This window comes from Marasmius oreades, chromosome 2, assembly GCF_018924745.1.
Source record: "Marasmius oreades isolate 03SP1 chromosome 2, whole genome shotgun sequence".
Classification (NCBI taxonomy): Eukaryota; Fungi; Basidiomycota; class Agaricomycetes; order Agaricales; family Marasmiaceae; genus Marasmius; species Marasmius oreades.
The window spans coordinates 1,355,159-1,368,399 of record NC_057324.1 but is presented as its reverse complement, the minus strand read 5'-3'; the positions used below and the strand labels follow the sequence as shown (position 1 = coordinate 1,368,399).

Below are 13,241 nucleotides of genomic sequence, written 5' to 3'. Positions count from 1 at the left end.
GTTTCCCTTTCGGTATGAACCGGCTACCACCGGCTCAACACTCAACCTAATTCGGACTGATCTAAGATCGCTGCATGCACGGGAAAGTTCGGGACAACTAGACACTCTCGTGGATGCCCTAGGCTCACCGAGAACAAATCCAAAGTCCCAACCCAGACCAAATCTATAACAGACTCGGAACTTCGCAGCGAGTCAAAGAAGCAGGTCGTGAAATAGAGCATGGTCACATTGAATTAAGCTTTCGAACTCGACCTGTGATAAAAAAAAAAGTAAGTCTGTTTTTCACATGATTATATCGAGATGTCCTCCCACCTGTACAACCGAGGGGCATATCTTTGCCAACATTCCGCATACCGTTCGAAGTCGGATTTTCAATTCTTCCCTTTCAGCTGTGAAGAGGTTGAGGAATTATATGATAGATAGGGTTATACCAGTCGTCTCACATTCGTCTATGTCCCATTTCTTCTCCATAATAAAGACCCAACACCGGGCGGCACCATCCAAAATCGTACATTTCCAGTCATTTATTCGGGGTGAACAGAACTCAAGAATCGTCGCAAGTGCATCCAAAGAGCTGATCTGCAACTTCACATTCGGACTACCAAATGGGGAAGGGCATAATGGGTGGACAAGTTGAGGTATAAGGGCCTAAAATGTTCCATTAACGAAAACCGCTCTTTTAGGGCCGGAAGAGTCTCACCTTGAGGTAACGGGCTGCTCCAACTTTGAGAACGCGGATGAGTGGAGGAAGGGCCTCTATCGATGCACGGATGACGTCTGGTTTCCTATCACCATAAAGCCAAATTGTGCCAATGACTCCGTCACCTAGCAAAGCACAAAGTTGATCAAAACGCGCGGATGACCCTGACGTTGTGGCCAACATGATTAACGACAAGGAAGCATTAATCGCTAAGCGGATTAGACTCGGAGAGCATTCGTGGTCAAAGTGACCCAAGCAATTGTTCAGAGCCTGATAACGTTTCCATTCAGCCAAAAATGATGCTGAGAAGAGGTTATGATCACTTTAAGAATAAGACCGTCGATCCCTGTTCTCTTGAGAAGATCTTGCGGAACCCGTTCAAGTAGTTGGGAGACGATCACAACTCCTCTCAACTTGTACGGAACCTGATAGTCATCTATCATCGTCATTATTGGCGGTATAACCAGGTGCCATACACGACTGTAGTCCGTCTCCTTCAGATAGAATAGATAACATATCAACGATTTTCGGAGCGAGGCAATAACGAGTAGCGTATACCTTTATATGTCGAACACACCAAGAAACTAACGTGGGCAGCCCAACATTATCTTTCCAATCTTGATTTTCATAGAAATCTTGCGAGGCCATGATACCACCCGCTTGTCTATGTAACTTTCTTCCTGTCGATATGTTCAATGATGGATGAGGATTCCTTTGAAATACCGGCTTGATATGTCGAATCAAAACTTCTGTGACGACAGCGATGGTAGGTTCAGAGAAAACCTGCATAATCTCTTAAGTTGGAAAAAATCCGGATGGTATTCTGCAAAACGAAAACGAAGCTCGTACCCACAGCCAACGCCTTCGTCCGGGGCGTGGTCCATGACGCGTTTTCCTCTTCGAACCGCGCGACTACAGATATGAGTTCCACTTGTTCAGCCATATCCGTATTCGCGAGACGCGTAAATTCGGTTTGGTGAATAAGATCTTTTAACTCCTCAAGAACTCTCGTTGTTTCTTCTTTCCAGGCATTCAGACACGCAGTTGCTGATGGATCAGTGTCATTTTGGTGATTCGGGGCGTGCTGGGTGGGTATTTTTAGAGCTTGAAGTTTGCTGGATAACTGTAAGGAAGTTGGATGGGGCAACATGGTGGCAAAAAGGAACGATGCTACTGACTAATATTCTAATGACTCACTCTCAGAGTCTCACGCATTACTATTGTCGGGCGAAACTTTCTCAACCTCTACAAACTAGTGTGCGTTTATTACAGGACAATAGAGTAACGGTCTATATAACTATAAATATAGGTTATAGATGAACAGCTTGATTGACATGGTTCATGGGAGTGTGTCGCCACCCTCCATAATAACAATTTTCATCTTCCAACTGGTGGCATCTTCATCAGGTTCCTGGTCCGCCCAGTGGTCATCTTCGTCATTTTGTGAGATCAACTGAACGTTCTGATGCGCATCATCTTCTAGCGAATCAACGTCAACATCTTCCTCTTCAGCTTTCATCTTCCTCTTCAAAATCTCTTCTTCATCCTCCTGCAGAAGCATTTAGAAGATATACTCGTGTGGATAATAGTCCAAAGGGCCTTACGACATCGAACTCGTCCTCCTTCTCCTCATATTCGACATTCTCATCGACCTCCTCGAACCCCCCGGCAAAAGCACCCCATCGCTCGGGATTAGGGCTATGCCAGATAAAAATGTTTCCATGTAGGGCAGTTGAGACTATCGAAGACTTCGACGGATGCCACTAGGACAAAGAGTGGATATCACGTCAGTCGAAATAAATATATAAACAACTGTAAGGCACAGACATGAAGATGGAGAAGAGAGTCCCGACCCCCATCCAATGCAGTTGTGAACTGGCCATCATTTGAGATATCCCATATGTATATCTTGTGTGATGCAGGGTCAGCGGAACCTGGAGTCAATCATCAGAACTAGAGCTCGAGAAAAAGAAGAGTTGGGTCTTCGATGGTTCACCTCCTGCCAACCATTCACCATCTGGACTATATGACATCGCGTTCCAGGCTGTTTTGGTTATTGGATCATTGAACCGGTGCGTCGGCTCAAGCTCTGTTTCCAAAATCCCTTCTCCAGGGCGGGGATAGGTTGGCAAGTTGAACTGTCGCAATGTTCGATCGGAAGAGTTCGTAAGTAGCCGTCTGTATTTAGCGTAAGTATGAAGATTTGACAAGTAAGTAGGAATGTGTACCGTCCGGACTTTGCAAATTCAAACCCTTTCATCCCACCGGCTCCAGACACCTTATGTCTCCCTACCATCTATAGGTTGACGTTTTAGTAATAGTCGAAATGCCAGAGTGACAACCGACCACTCGTGTTCTAGTGTTAAAAACGAGGATATGACCGGAGGAAGTTCCGATAAAAATATGCTTGCCACTGGGGTCGAACCTTGCAACAGTCATAGCAGCCCTAATCATGGATAAACTACACGAAAACGTCTCATACATCCCAAGAGGAGCACACCTTCGACTGTGTTCTTCATCTTCCCCTTCTTCTTGGGGCTCGCAGAGTTCAAAACGTTCGCGGTAACTCGGTCGCAAGTCCTGCAAGTACACCTCTCCGGTGCTCGTTAATGCAAGGACAATCTGGCTAAGAGTAAGCTCAGAACATCAAATTCAGTGCAATTTCGAGTGATCCAGAGATACCTATTCCGGGGGTGGAAAGACGCAGACGAAACAGGTGCATCCAAGCGTATTGTTGCGAATCGTTGGGGGGGATCACAGGTCAACGAAAGGTCCCAAACGATGACATTCCAATCCTTGGAGGACGTTAGCACATAACGCGAATGGCGAGACCAGCTAGGTATAGATAGATACAACTAAGGTCGTTTGACAACCAACAGAACATTCAAGGGGATTAAAACACGTACTCCAAACTTGTGATATTTTTTACATGCCCGTCCAACGTCCTCACAGCTGCTTTCGTGTCCATGTCATAGATGTATGCAGTTCCATCGAAGGTTCCTACTCCGACAAAGCGGCCAGAAGGGTCGAAACGCGATAATTGGGCCCGATAAGAGTACAGCGATGTCTGTACAGCCGTCGGGTGATTGATAATGAATGGACCTGAACGAAATTGAGTGGTTGATGTTGGTAAAGAGTCAAACAACATACTAATAAGGGCTTCATTCATTTTCAAATCGCTTCAACGGAACATTAATGAACAGGCAAGAGTATAAATCTCAGAAGGATAAGAGGCGAGCGGATAGCCAGGAGGCGACACGAACGTGACGGTGATGTGACTGCCTCGTTGATTTTCTCGATCACGTGGTAGACGCGCCTTCACAGTTGAACATCGATGTGGGAACTTTTTGAACCTACCACGGCCTCCACTTACCCTCATTTTCCTCGCCATGATCACCCTCAACCCTCGGCATGTTGAGTCCGACCCTCATACCCGTCGCTCTTTGGGTGATCTATCACTTTCTGTGGCTAAATGCAAGAAGATAGTAGTCGTAACGGGTGCTGGAATCTCATGTTCATCTGGAATACCCGTACGCCCTTTCAGTTATTCATTATTTTTAGGACTGAGGCCTATATAATTTAATTAGGATTTTCGCTCCTCTGATGGCCTTTACGCACTCGTAAAACAGCAGCACCCAGACGCAGTGATAAAAGGCCGGGATCTCTTCGACGCGTCGCTTTTCCGTGAACCGACATCCACAGCATTATTCTATACCTTTATCTCTAAACTCAAACGCGCTATTGATACCGCATCTCCCACTCCTACCCATAATTTTCTCAAGACCCTTGATATCAAGAAAAAACTCCTCCGCTCTTACACTCAAAATATCGACGGGTTAGAAGAGCGTGCAGGCCTTTCTCCTCCGCCTAACGACTCTACTCTGTCGGGGAAAGGAAAGAACAAGATACCTTTAAAGCTGCAGCGAAACGTTCAGCTGCATGGTGATATACATCGCGTTCGTTGCCAGTCATGCTCTGCGGAGTTCCCTTGCTCTGAAGACCACCTGATAGTCTTCGAACAAGGCCAGAGTCCTCCTTGTCCTGAATGTCTCCACCGATGTAAGTCCTCGATTCTCCCCTCTCATACAACTGTTTGGAATTTAATTTGATCACATTCAGCTAAGTCTCGCGTTGCTCGTTCTGCGAGGGCCATTCGCATTGGCACCCTTCGGCCCGCCATTGTCCTATACGACGAGATCCACCCCTTGGGAGATGACATTGGCACAGTTCAATCCTTTGACCTCGGGCGCAAGCCGGATATGCTCATCATTATGGGAACTTCATTGAAAGTTCATGGACTAAAGAAGCTGGTGAAGGAATTTTCGAAAGCCGTCCACGCACACAATACACCATCACCCGATCTAACGAGCACATCCAAACTTAGATCTAAGCCGTGGATGGGCAAGGTCGTCTTTGTAAACAAGACTGCACCTGGTTCGGAATGGTCAGGAATCATCGACTTTCACGTCGAAGGAGAAGCGGACGTGTGGGTTGAAAAGGTTATCGAAGACTGGAAGAAGATGCGTCCGGCAGACTGGGAGGTGCAGCAAACCCTTGTTGCCTCCGGTGGCGACGTCGCCCTTGGTGGACGATTCAAGACCGCGAAAGCCTTGTCAAAGGTTGGTGCAACTAAAGCTAAAGCTCAAGGTACTGTTCTAAATCTTTTCATCACATTTTCGTTCATTGACCTCGTTCTTTGTAAATTCTAGCGACCAAGAAGAAGCCGATCCTGGTCGCCGAAACGGAGAACCTTCCGCCTGGGTCTCCCATGGCTATCTCACCCGACGTCTCGAAGGTCAAACGTCCTCCCTCGTCACCGAGTAAGAGGCGCCAGGGTGGTTGCCATTATGACAATCTTCAGTCAAGTCCCTCAAAACGACGGTCTTATGAGTCGTATGAGGGTCTAGCGCCAGAGGACCGTGGTCTTCTGTTTACAGATAGAGCTCACAACGTACCAAATGATTCATCGGATGAGACTGACTTTGACGAGTTGATGAACCTCTCCATTAACACTCCGCAGAAGGATCGGGTTATCAAACGGTTGGGCTCCTCCAAGGTGAAGCAGCAACGGACAAGGCAGGGCGTCGTTTGTTGATCGTTGCATCCTTGCCGATATACTAGCTTGATGGAGAGTTATTTTTAATCTTTCGCGGCGCTCCCTTCTATTCAATAGTGTATCGTGTAAGACGATCATCGAAATTGATCAAGATAAGGTACAATAGGCTGTCATGTAATGGACCAGCGGTGTAGTAATAGTATTTTAGAGCTAAGAACGAATGAGTTGGTCTCTGCGTACCGAGCTGACGAAGGCAACTTACGCGGAAAAGGAATTGCAACTAAAAATGGGTTATCAACGTCATTTTGAAGTAAAGAGAGAGATTCAAGGGGCTTACATCGGCCGGTGTCAATCTGCCCATTGCCTAAGTGTGTGTATGCATCAGTAAGGGTACTAAATACAGAGCGACATGGGTCCACTCACGGAGTCATCTGGGTTGAGAGTGGCATCTATCATTGCTGACTTCTTCTCTTGCAACTGAGGAGGAATGAGTCCTGGAGTACACGCGAGTCTAACCCACACAGACACACCTGGACGATACGACTTTCGATACTATCTTCAACAACAAGCTTGATGGCTTTTACGGGACGATGCTGGCCCAATCGATGAATACGATCCATAGCCTCTGTGTTGAATGAGCACAACGAATCCTTTACAAGAAATTGAATCACGCACGGAACTCAACCTGAACGGTGCGTGAGAAATGACATGTACAAGATAGGATCAGAGGGTGCTTACGGCAGGATTCCACCAACTGTCCATAAGGTATACTCGAGAGGCTTCAGTTAGATTGAGTGCCACCCCGCCCGCCTTCAGACTGACAAGGAAGACTGTGACATCGACGGTGTTCACTTTTTTCTATTTCAGAAGGCGTTCAATGAAAAGGAGGTCGCTGACGAACTGAAGTGTTTGATTGTTGCGTCTCGTGCTTGAGGACTCATCGTTCCCTCGAGACGACATATCTGTGTAAGGTTGTCGGATGCTGGTTCACCAATGATGAAAACGACTCACATTGAAACCCGCCTTTTTCAAGCGGTACGCAATCAAATCGAGGAAGTTGACAAATTGGCTAAAAACGAGGCTTTTCGTTGAAGCATCTTGACTTCGGAGATTGCTAAGCTCTTCAACAAGTGCTTCAATTTTGGTGGAAGACCTCCATTTGTCGAGATCAAGACGGCCCAAAATTCCTTGCCTAGTGCTAGGAAGGTTTTCATTTAGGTCAAGCGCCTGCGCCTCCAAGTCAATCGTCAAAGGCACAAAGCACACAGGACAAGCAGGCTGTAGGACGTGTGGTGATCATGAGCTAGGCAAAATGAACCAGGGGTTACACATACATTTTGTTCAATAGCAGTGTTGAGATATTGCTTGATGCATTCTCTATCAAAAATATGCCGGCATTTAGATTGGATCGCATCCTCTGCAATCTCATTGCAGATTCGACAGATAGTGGCTTCCCCAACGTCTTCTGCATTGAATTTGCCCGCATTGGTCTTGCTCCGTATGACGAGATCCGGATGACAAGCCATTTGCCGCATGCGCGTTAGTCTAGTGAAGGTCAGCTGTTGAATAAGCACTCCAGTGGCAACAACTTGGGTTACTCACAAGCTAAAGATGTTGGAATAATCTGGAAAGATATGGTTGGAAGTAGATAGGAGAGAGACACATTAAGGTAACCCACTATTGAGAATAGTTCCTTGGTCCAGATACGTATTGAATTGTCTTTTTGCATCAGAGAAAAGGGAATTGTACAACTCCTTCTCTTCAGGACTGAAAAAATCGTTGCGAACAATTACGGTGCGAGGTGGTAGACCAAGATCGTCGGCGCGTTGAAGCTGGAGAACGTGAGCGTCTGCATACAAAACATACGAAGCGGAAAGACCTTGGTACGCCGAAGCATCATTCTGTCAAGCAAAATCTTGAGTTTTTTGAAGGCGGCCTTGCCTGGTCCAACCATTCCATGCTTCTGAATGGGTGTGAGGATTTCGGAATTCCAAAAGCAAGTCTAGAGGGAGGGTCAGAACTGAACAACCGATGCCCGGAAAAACCACAAACATGCTGCATGGGACTGTGACCGCAATCTACAGACCGAATTAGTAGGCGCGAGACTTAAGGCAGAGGGAATTTACCATCGCATGTTCGTTTGTTGGAAAACTTCCAATGTAATGACTTGCAAGAACAAAGTTTACCTGTTTTGAACGGAAAGATCAACACGAGGGGGCGTGGTGCATAAAGGGTCAACCCACAAAAGTAGAATGAGAATGGGTCGCCGCCCAAGAACCTGACGAGAGAGTACAGCTCTCCCACGCGATTCTGAAGGGGAGTCCCCGATAGACACCAGCGACCTTCACCCTGTAATTCGAAAGCTGCTTTCGCCGTATTAGTGGAACGTTCCTTAATGTTATGGGCTTCATCGAGCTGTAGCAAGAGATCAGACAAAGGCGGTAGAGGTCACAGAAGGGTGACATACAATAATTCTGCTCCAGATTATTTGATGGAGTGGTGACCGCTCCTTGACAATTTGGCCTTTTCTCTTGAAGCCTACCTCCTGCTTGCGAAAAGCGCTGGAAAACGAGAGGTTTTAACAAAGGAAACAACGATAACGGACACTATATATACCTTTCTAGGATCGCGTACGTAGTCAAAATCTGGATCAAAACATCGACATGTGCTCCATAACAGGAGTTTCAAACCGAAACTTACAACGTCATATTTCTGGAGCTCTTTTTTATCCGTTTCCCTAGAAGAGCCGTGCCAAACGAGAACCTTGAGGTTCGGTTGTGTATGTGCTTCTATTTCGTTTTTCCATTGCATAATTGCTACGGTAGGTCTAGAAACCAGCACTGAGAACTGATCGGTAATAAACGAAACCCAGAACTCACGCAATCACAAGGTTGGGTTTCTTTCGATCCGAGACAAGCAGAGCAATGACCTGGATTGTTTTCCCCATACTTTACAAGGGCAAATAATGAGGACTATATATGCGTCCAATAAGGCGCACAACTTACCCCATCTCATCCTGAAAAACACGAGCGTGATGGTAAGACAAGGAGGAGAGATTGGTGATGAGCAAGCGTACCGCAAGCATACCACCACGCCAGATTCCCTTCTCTTGCTTTCGCATCCAATGCAAACTCTCCAGTTGAAAAGGTAAAAGTGTAAGCTTGATACCTGCAGGTTGCTCGGCCTTCACAGGCTGGATTACCTCAATCTTAGCCTCTAAATCTCCCCATACATCGCGAAGCTCTTCGTGATGCACACGCAAGGCGATCGAAGTTCTCTCAGCCTGTAGTACTACTCAGTAACTGGGACCACCGTTGACCATGAGCGATGCGTACAGGTGTCAGCCCTCGCCCCAACTTTTTGCGTAATGCCTTTTCTTCAGCTTTTGCAGGTGATGTCTCCTCCAGTCTCCTTCTTCGTTCCTCTCTTCTCAACTTGCGCATTTGAGTAAGACTCATGGGTTTCGTGCTTGATCTTGACTTAGCCTTCGCTCTCGCTTTGCTCTTACCTTTGCCTTTAACAACGGGCACACCAGGTTCTTCAGAAGAGAGAGAGGAGAGGTCGTCAAGATCCAAGGCAGCACCGAAATCAGAGCTCGTTTCCGACTGCCTGTTGAGACGACGTTCAGCCAAGGCAGCATGACGAAGGGCTTCAGGGTTGACGTCGCGAGTCGAACTCAAGGACGATGATGGCCCTGAACTATTGTTCGCCTCTTGGTTTTGTCGAGAGAGTTTTAACGCGGCTTCAAGCATGAGATCGTCGTGCTCATCGTCTAACATATCTTGAGGAAGTCGAAGCCATCGGTCATCTCTGCCTGCATCGGAATCTTCTTCACTCTCGGGGTTAGATGTAAGAAATTCGGAGCCACTACTATCAAAGTCCATCAAGGACCCGGTTTCATCGTCTTCTAATTCGTCGCTTGAGAGCTCGGATTCACTGCCTGTAGTGACATCCTTTTCTTTTCCTTTGCTTCCGTTGTACCCCAACTGCTGGGCAGAATAAATTTGAGACACGAATGCTCAGGAAGGAACTTACACTGTTCCTCTTCCCTCCCTCGTGATTTGCTGCGGGCACTTCGATATACACGCGGTTACTTAAGGCCCGCCGCTTCAGGGCGGGTCTCGAAGCCTGGGTAGACGTATGCACTTGGTCTTCACCAGAGTCATAATCATGTTTGGTTTTTCTCTTCGCCGCAGCTCTTGTTTGAGGCTTCACTGGTACTTGGTCTTCTATCTCAGAGGGTGATGTGTCGGCGGGCGATGTTCTGGTGCTGAAAAGAGGCGTGGGATTGGTGGTTGCAACAGTTGAAGGGCTTGCAGAAGTCGTAGCCCGCAGAGAGCGGCGGGTACGGGGTGGCATCAGGGAAAAGGATCGCTGTTGAGGGTTGCCTGGGGAAAACAACTTACAAAAAGCCTTGTTTTTACAAATCGAGACACGCCACCAAGCTTGTCACTGAGTCACGTATCTCACGTGCGCGCGTCTTTGCGCGTCTTTAATAATTTAATAACGCGGTCCGACGTGTTTCAACGCGTACAATCGTCCAATCCCTAATTATATATATTGCCACCCTCAGCTAAAGCAAGTTTCGGTGTCTTGTGATGATCACAACAGGGCGGTTTTATCCTTCCATTCGATTCCACTCACCTCGAATCAGGCGTGATTTTTTGAACCAAGATATATATCCCGCTGGTTCAAGGCTTTGACATATCCTAATATCACAAAGAAGTATAGTTTTTTTAAACAATGCTATGATTTCAGTATACAGTGCACTCCCAGTAAAAGCGGTTCGTCATTGTCATCATTGCTTTGTCCGATCCAACTTGGCGCAGCTGAGATTTCCTGACTGCTGACCTTTGCGTTGCAGCTTCTCGCTCAAAACATCAGGAGATTGTTCTCAGTCACAATGCTACTATTCAGAATGAAGGACTATTACTGTAGTAAGGCAGAAAATTACGCGCCATCGGGAAACGCCGGAACTACTAGCTTCTCTATGTAGGCGAATTATCGGCCGTGACCACAACCTGCGAGTTCCGGCATGATCAACCTCATATATCCGGTAACCAGATGGCAATATATTCCAAATACTTATTCTGTCCTTTTCCTGACCGCTTTTTATATGGTATACCAACCAAGGCTGAGAAAACGGGATGCAGACTAAGAGATGCAGATGTATTGGGAGAGAAGTTCGTATCCATGGTCGTGCATAATCATAGCCACTGTCAAGTTATTGCCCAATTTCGGTTATTAGAGTTCGTTTCCTCTCACAGAAGCAGTGGGTACTAGACCATCCACCACCGAGGTCACCAACAGTCGTGCATGTTCTCTTGCTCTCAGCCGGAAGAATGCTACCAGTGCCGGCATAATCATAAGCCTGTCTGTAGCGCTATCAGTTACATACTTATCCATAATTTAGGTTAAGGCGTACGTTGAGAGAATATGTCTCTTTATCTTCAACCTAGTCCGATTGGTAAACGTTTAAACCCTGAACCAAAATTTAGAGACTCCAAACCACAAAAGTGAAATCAGATGATGGTCATAGATAGCGTCAGTTCCAGTAGTGGTAGCAGAGGCTACTAGAGCACCATGAAGTTCTGCAAGAGAAGCTGTTGCGGGTGGCCAGAAATAGAGGCTTCTGTGACCGTGGAAGCATGGATCCACGTTTGATCCACGTTCCCGAGTATCATCGAGTTACGTAGAAATCCAAATATATTGACATGCCAAAGAGTAAGTAGCGGTCTGTGCTCCAGTCCGAAAGCTTGTGAAGAAAAAGAAAAGGAGGGCACAGGTGGAATGTGCACAGACAACATACTCAACTTGCACGTCTGAATAACACGCACAGCGAAATGCTTTCTTTTCGTGGACATTCCACCTGTGCAATTGTAATACAGTGGTCCAAAGCTATGCATTTAAATAGTTTTGATTGTGCTACACCAACGCGTAGTCGAAGCCTGACTTATAGTAAGTTTTTAACTCCTGCCATCTAAAACTGCCACATTGTTTTATGAGATTCATGACCATCTCTGCAAGAGTATCAAGACTCTAGGGTACTTTAGTAGTGAGACAAATTTATTACTGATCAGAGGTGTAAGGCAAGTCTAGTTTACTTCAACATGATCTTATCTTATCCACAGACTTCTGAATAGTAGATTTCTCGGTACAAAACACCATTATATCCTTGATGCGTCAGGCTCGAGGCCGTGAAATTGAAGCTTTTAGTCGTCCATATGACTAAGAAGTTAGTGGCGCATGCAGATGAGGCAAATCCTGAGGAGATCGTTGCAAGTCCCGCAGAACGTTAAACTAAAAATACACAGCGTTGCTCGCGAAAGCTGTCGAGTGGAATCTGTAGATGTGAGGGTGTTGTCCCTATGTCTACTCTATGTAGGTTAATTGTGGTATGACAGTGATTGATTTGAGAAGGTGATGTCAGGGTATGTGGTGAAGAGGACCACAGGAGCGCGTTCAACGCGTATCTTCCGCGGCTCAGGCGTTGTCACCCGCACGATAGCCAAATATACCCAAGAGTCCAAGGCTTCTGAGATTGTCACATCTGTGAAGAAGACGGGAAGTCCGAGGAAGAAACACCTGGTTGACTGGTTCAAAGTAAATCGAAATCATCCAACTGCAAGGAAGGCGGTCAATGATGTAGGGACAATCTAAAAGAAAAAGATAAAACCTCATCATTGTATGACATGACTATTCGTTTCAGTTTGGATGTGTCAACCCATGTCACAAAATCTTCCATCCGTCTAGAATCAATGTGGTTAGACCAGCGTCGCGTCAAAAAGAAAAGAATTCGGTGAGTACCTTGTCACAAGATATGCTGGGTCAGTGATCGTATCGGGACCAACACGAACATGTCCTTGTTCGATGAATTTCGCAGCCTAAGGGCAGGATGAGAGATAGATACAGCACTAGGAGTTGTAACACCTACTGCACTGACGGTCTCGGCCATTTTGGACATGCACATAAAAACGGCGAGGCGACGCCGACAAAAGGTAGCGACAGTCAGCTTGTCCACATCGCTGAGCTTTGCAGTGGAGTTGAGGACACCCATATCATACAGTTTGTTTAGAAGCTGGCTCTCCATCCGTGCACGGAACGGGTCCTGGGCGTGTATAAGAGTAAGGCGATGAGCGAACGAGCGAAGTGACCCGCAAAGTTTATTGTATCTTGGGACGCGTATCATTTCTATTTTCTGTTGTCTGCAAAACTGAGACTCACTTGTGATAGTCCTCTCTGTCCTGAATATGATAGCGGCGCATTACTTTGATCTCTCGAAGATTTGCATCTTGTTTCCACTGCAAACGGTTTAAGAAAGAAAAAAAAATCCGGCCGGGGCGTGAACGCTCACATTGAGGAAATCGACTTTTTTCAGGAGTTTCTGTTCGTGGTGCTTGAGTTTTCTGACCATTGTAAGCCGGTATAGGCTCTTAGGTTGGGTTGGTGTGTGTTATGTACTGTGTTGAGGACACGTGGGAAGAA

At 46.5% G+C, this 13,241-nt stretch overlaps 6 protein-coding genes across 7 annotated transcripts; 1 reads left to right on the top strand and 5 right to left on the bottom strand.

The window, feature by feature from the left end:
- Window positions 1-192: 192 nt before the first annotated feature.
- Window positions 193-1,850, bottom strand: E1B28_003998 (uncharacterized protein; the record flags this gene model as incomplete). The annotated part of the gene is made up of 7 exons (XM_043148450.1): window positions 193-252; window positions 313-389; window positions 444-648; window positions 701-970; window positions 1,024-1,194; window positions 1,259-1,494; window positions 1,550-1,850. The coding sequence occupies 7 exons, from the start codon at window positions 1,848-1,850 to the stop codon at window positions 193-195; spliced, it is 1,320 nt and encodes a 439-aa protein (XP_043013049.1).
- A 72-nt stretch (window positions 1,851-1,922) lies between these two features.
- On the bottom strand, window positions 1,923-3,963 carry E1B28_003997 (uncharacterized protein). Of its 2 annotated transcripts, XM_043148448.1 has the most exons (10): window positions 3,851-3,963; window positions 3,607-3,802; window positions 3,383-3,535; window positions 3,201-3,326; window positions 3,047-3,146; window positions 2,929-2,996; window positions 2,697-2,878; window positions 2,528-2,634; window positions 2,305-2,463; window positions 1,923-2,249 (listed from the first exon to the last, which is right to left on the bottom strand). In XM_043148448.1, exons 1-10 carry the CDS (start codon window positions 3,867-3,869, stop codon window positions 2,040-2,042), a joined length of 1,320 nt encoding a protein of 439 aa, XP_043013047.1. In that variant the 5' UTR covers window positions 3,870-3,963; the 3' UTR covers window positions 1,923-2,039. The 2 variants fall into 2 exon arrangements, with proteins under 2 accessions (XP_043013047.1, XP_043013048.1); XM_043148449.1 differs by having other exon boundaries at window positions 1,923-2,463.
- A 48-nt stretch (window positions 3,964-4,011) lies between these two features.
- E1B28_003996 (uncharacterized protein) lies at window positions 4,012-5,861 on the top strand. The gene is made up of 4 exons (XM_043148447.1): window positions 4,012-4,230; window positions 4,288-4,759; window positions 4,820-5,347; window positions 5,410-5,861. The coding sequence occupies exons 1-4, from the start codon at window positions 4,090-4,092 to the stop codon at window positions 5,793-5,795; spliced, it is 1,527 nt and encodes a 508-aa protein (XP_043013046.1). The 5' UTR covers window positions 4,012-4,089; the 3' UTR covers window positions 5,796-5,861.
- On the bottom strand, window positions 5,862-10,158 carry E1B28_003995 (uncharacterized protein). Its single transcript, XM_043148446.1, has 24 exons — window positions 9,792-10,158; window positions 9,092-9,742; window positions 8,833-9,039; window positions 8,762-8,772; window positions 8,636-8,704; window positions 8,457-8,583; window positions 8,373-8,401; window positions 8,224-8,317; window positions 8,000-8,171; window positions 7,883-7,942; window positions 7,809-7,834; window positions 7,636-7,758; window positions 7,435-7,588; window positions 7,359-7,380; window positions 7,091-7,301; window positions 6,768-7,034; window positions 6,658-6,718; window positions 6,495-6,607; window positions 6,432-6,441; window positions 6,287-6,381; window positions 6,180-6,233; window positions 6,094-6,120; window positions 6,019-6,036; window positions 5,862-5,966 (listed from the first exon to the last, which is right to left on the bottom strand). Exons 1-24 carry the CDS (start codon window positions 10,113-10,115, stop codon window positions 5,961-5,963), a joined length of 2,931 nt encoding a protein of 976 aa, XP_043013045.1. The 5' UTR covers window positions 10,116-10,158; the 3' UTR covers window positions 5,862-5,960.
- An 822-nt stretch (window positions 10,159-10,980) lies between these two features.
- Window positions 10,981-11,924, bottom strand: E1B28_003994 (uncharacterized protein; the record flags this gene model as incomplete). The annotated part of the gene is made up of 4 exons (XM_043148445.1): window positions 10,981-11,131; window positions 11,182-11,211; window positions 11,266-11,388; window positions 11,890-11,924. 4 exons carry the CDS (start codon window positions 11,922-11,924, stop codon window positions 10,981-10,983), a joined length of 339 nt encoding a protein of 112 aa, XP_043013044.1.
- Window positions 11,907-13,232, bottom strand: IMP3 (Small subunit (SSU) processome component). Its single transcript, XM_043148444.1, has 6 exons — window positions 13,111-13,232; window positions 12,981-13,057; window positions 12,691-12,928; window positions 12,564-12,640; window positions 12,433-12,505; window positions 11,907-12,378 (listed from the first exon to the last, which is right to left on the bottom strand). Exons 1-6 carry the CDS (start codon window positions 13,168-13,170, stop codon window positions 12,355-12,357), a joined length of 549 nt encoding a protein of 182 aa, XP_043013043.1. The 5' UTR covers window positions 13,171-13,232; the 3' UTR covers window positions 11,907-12,354.
- Window positions 13,233-13,241: the final 9 nt, after the last annotated feature.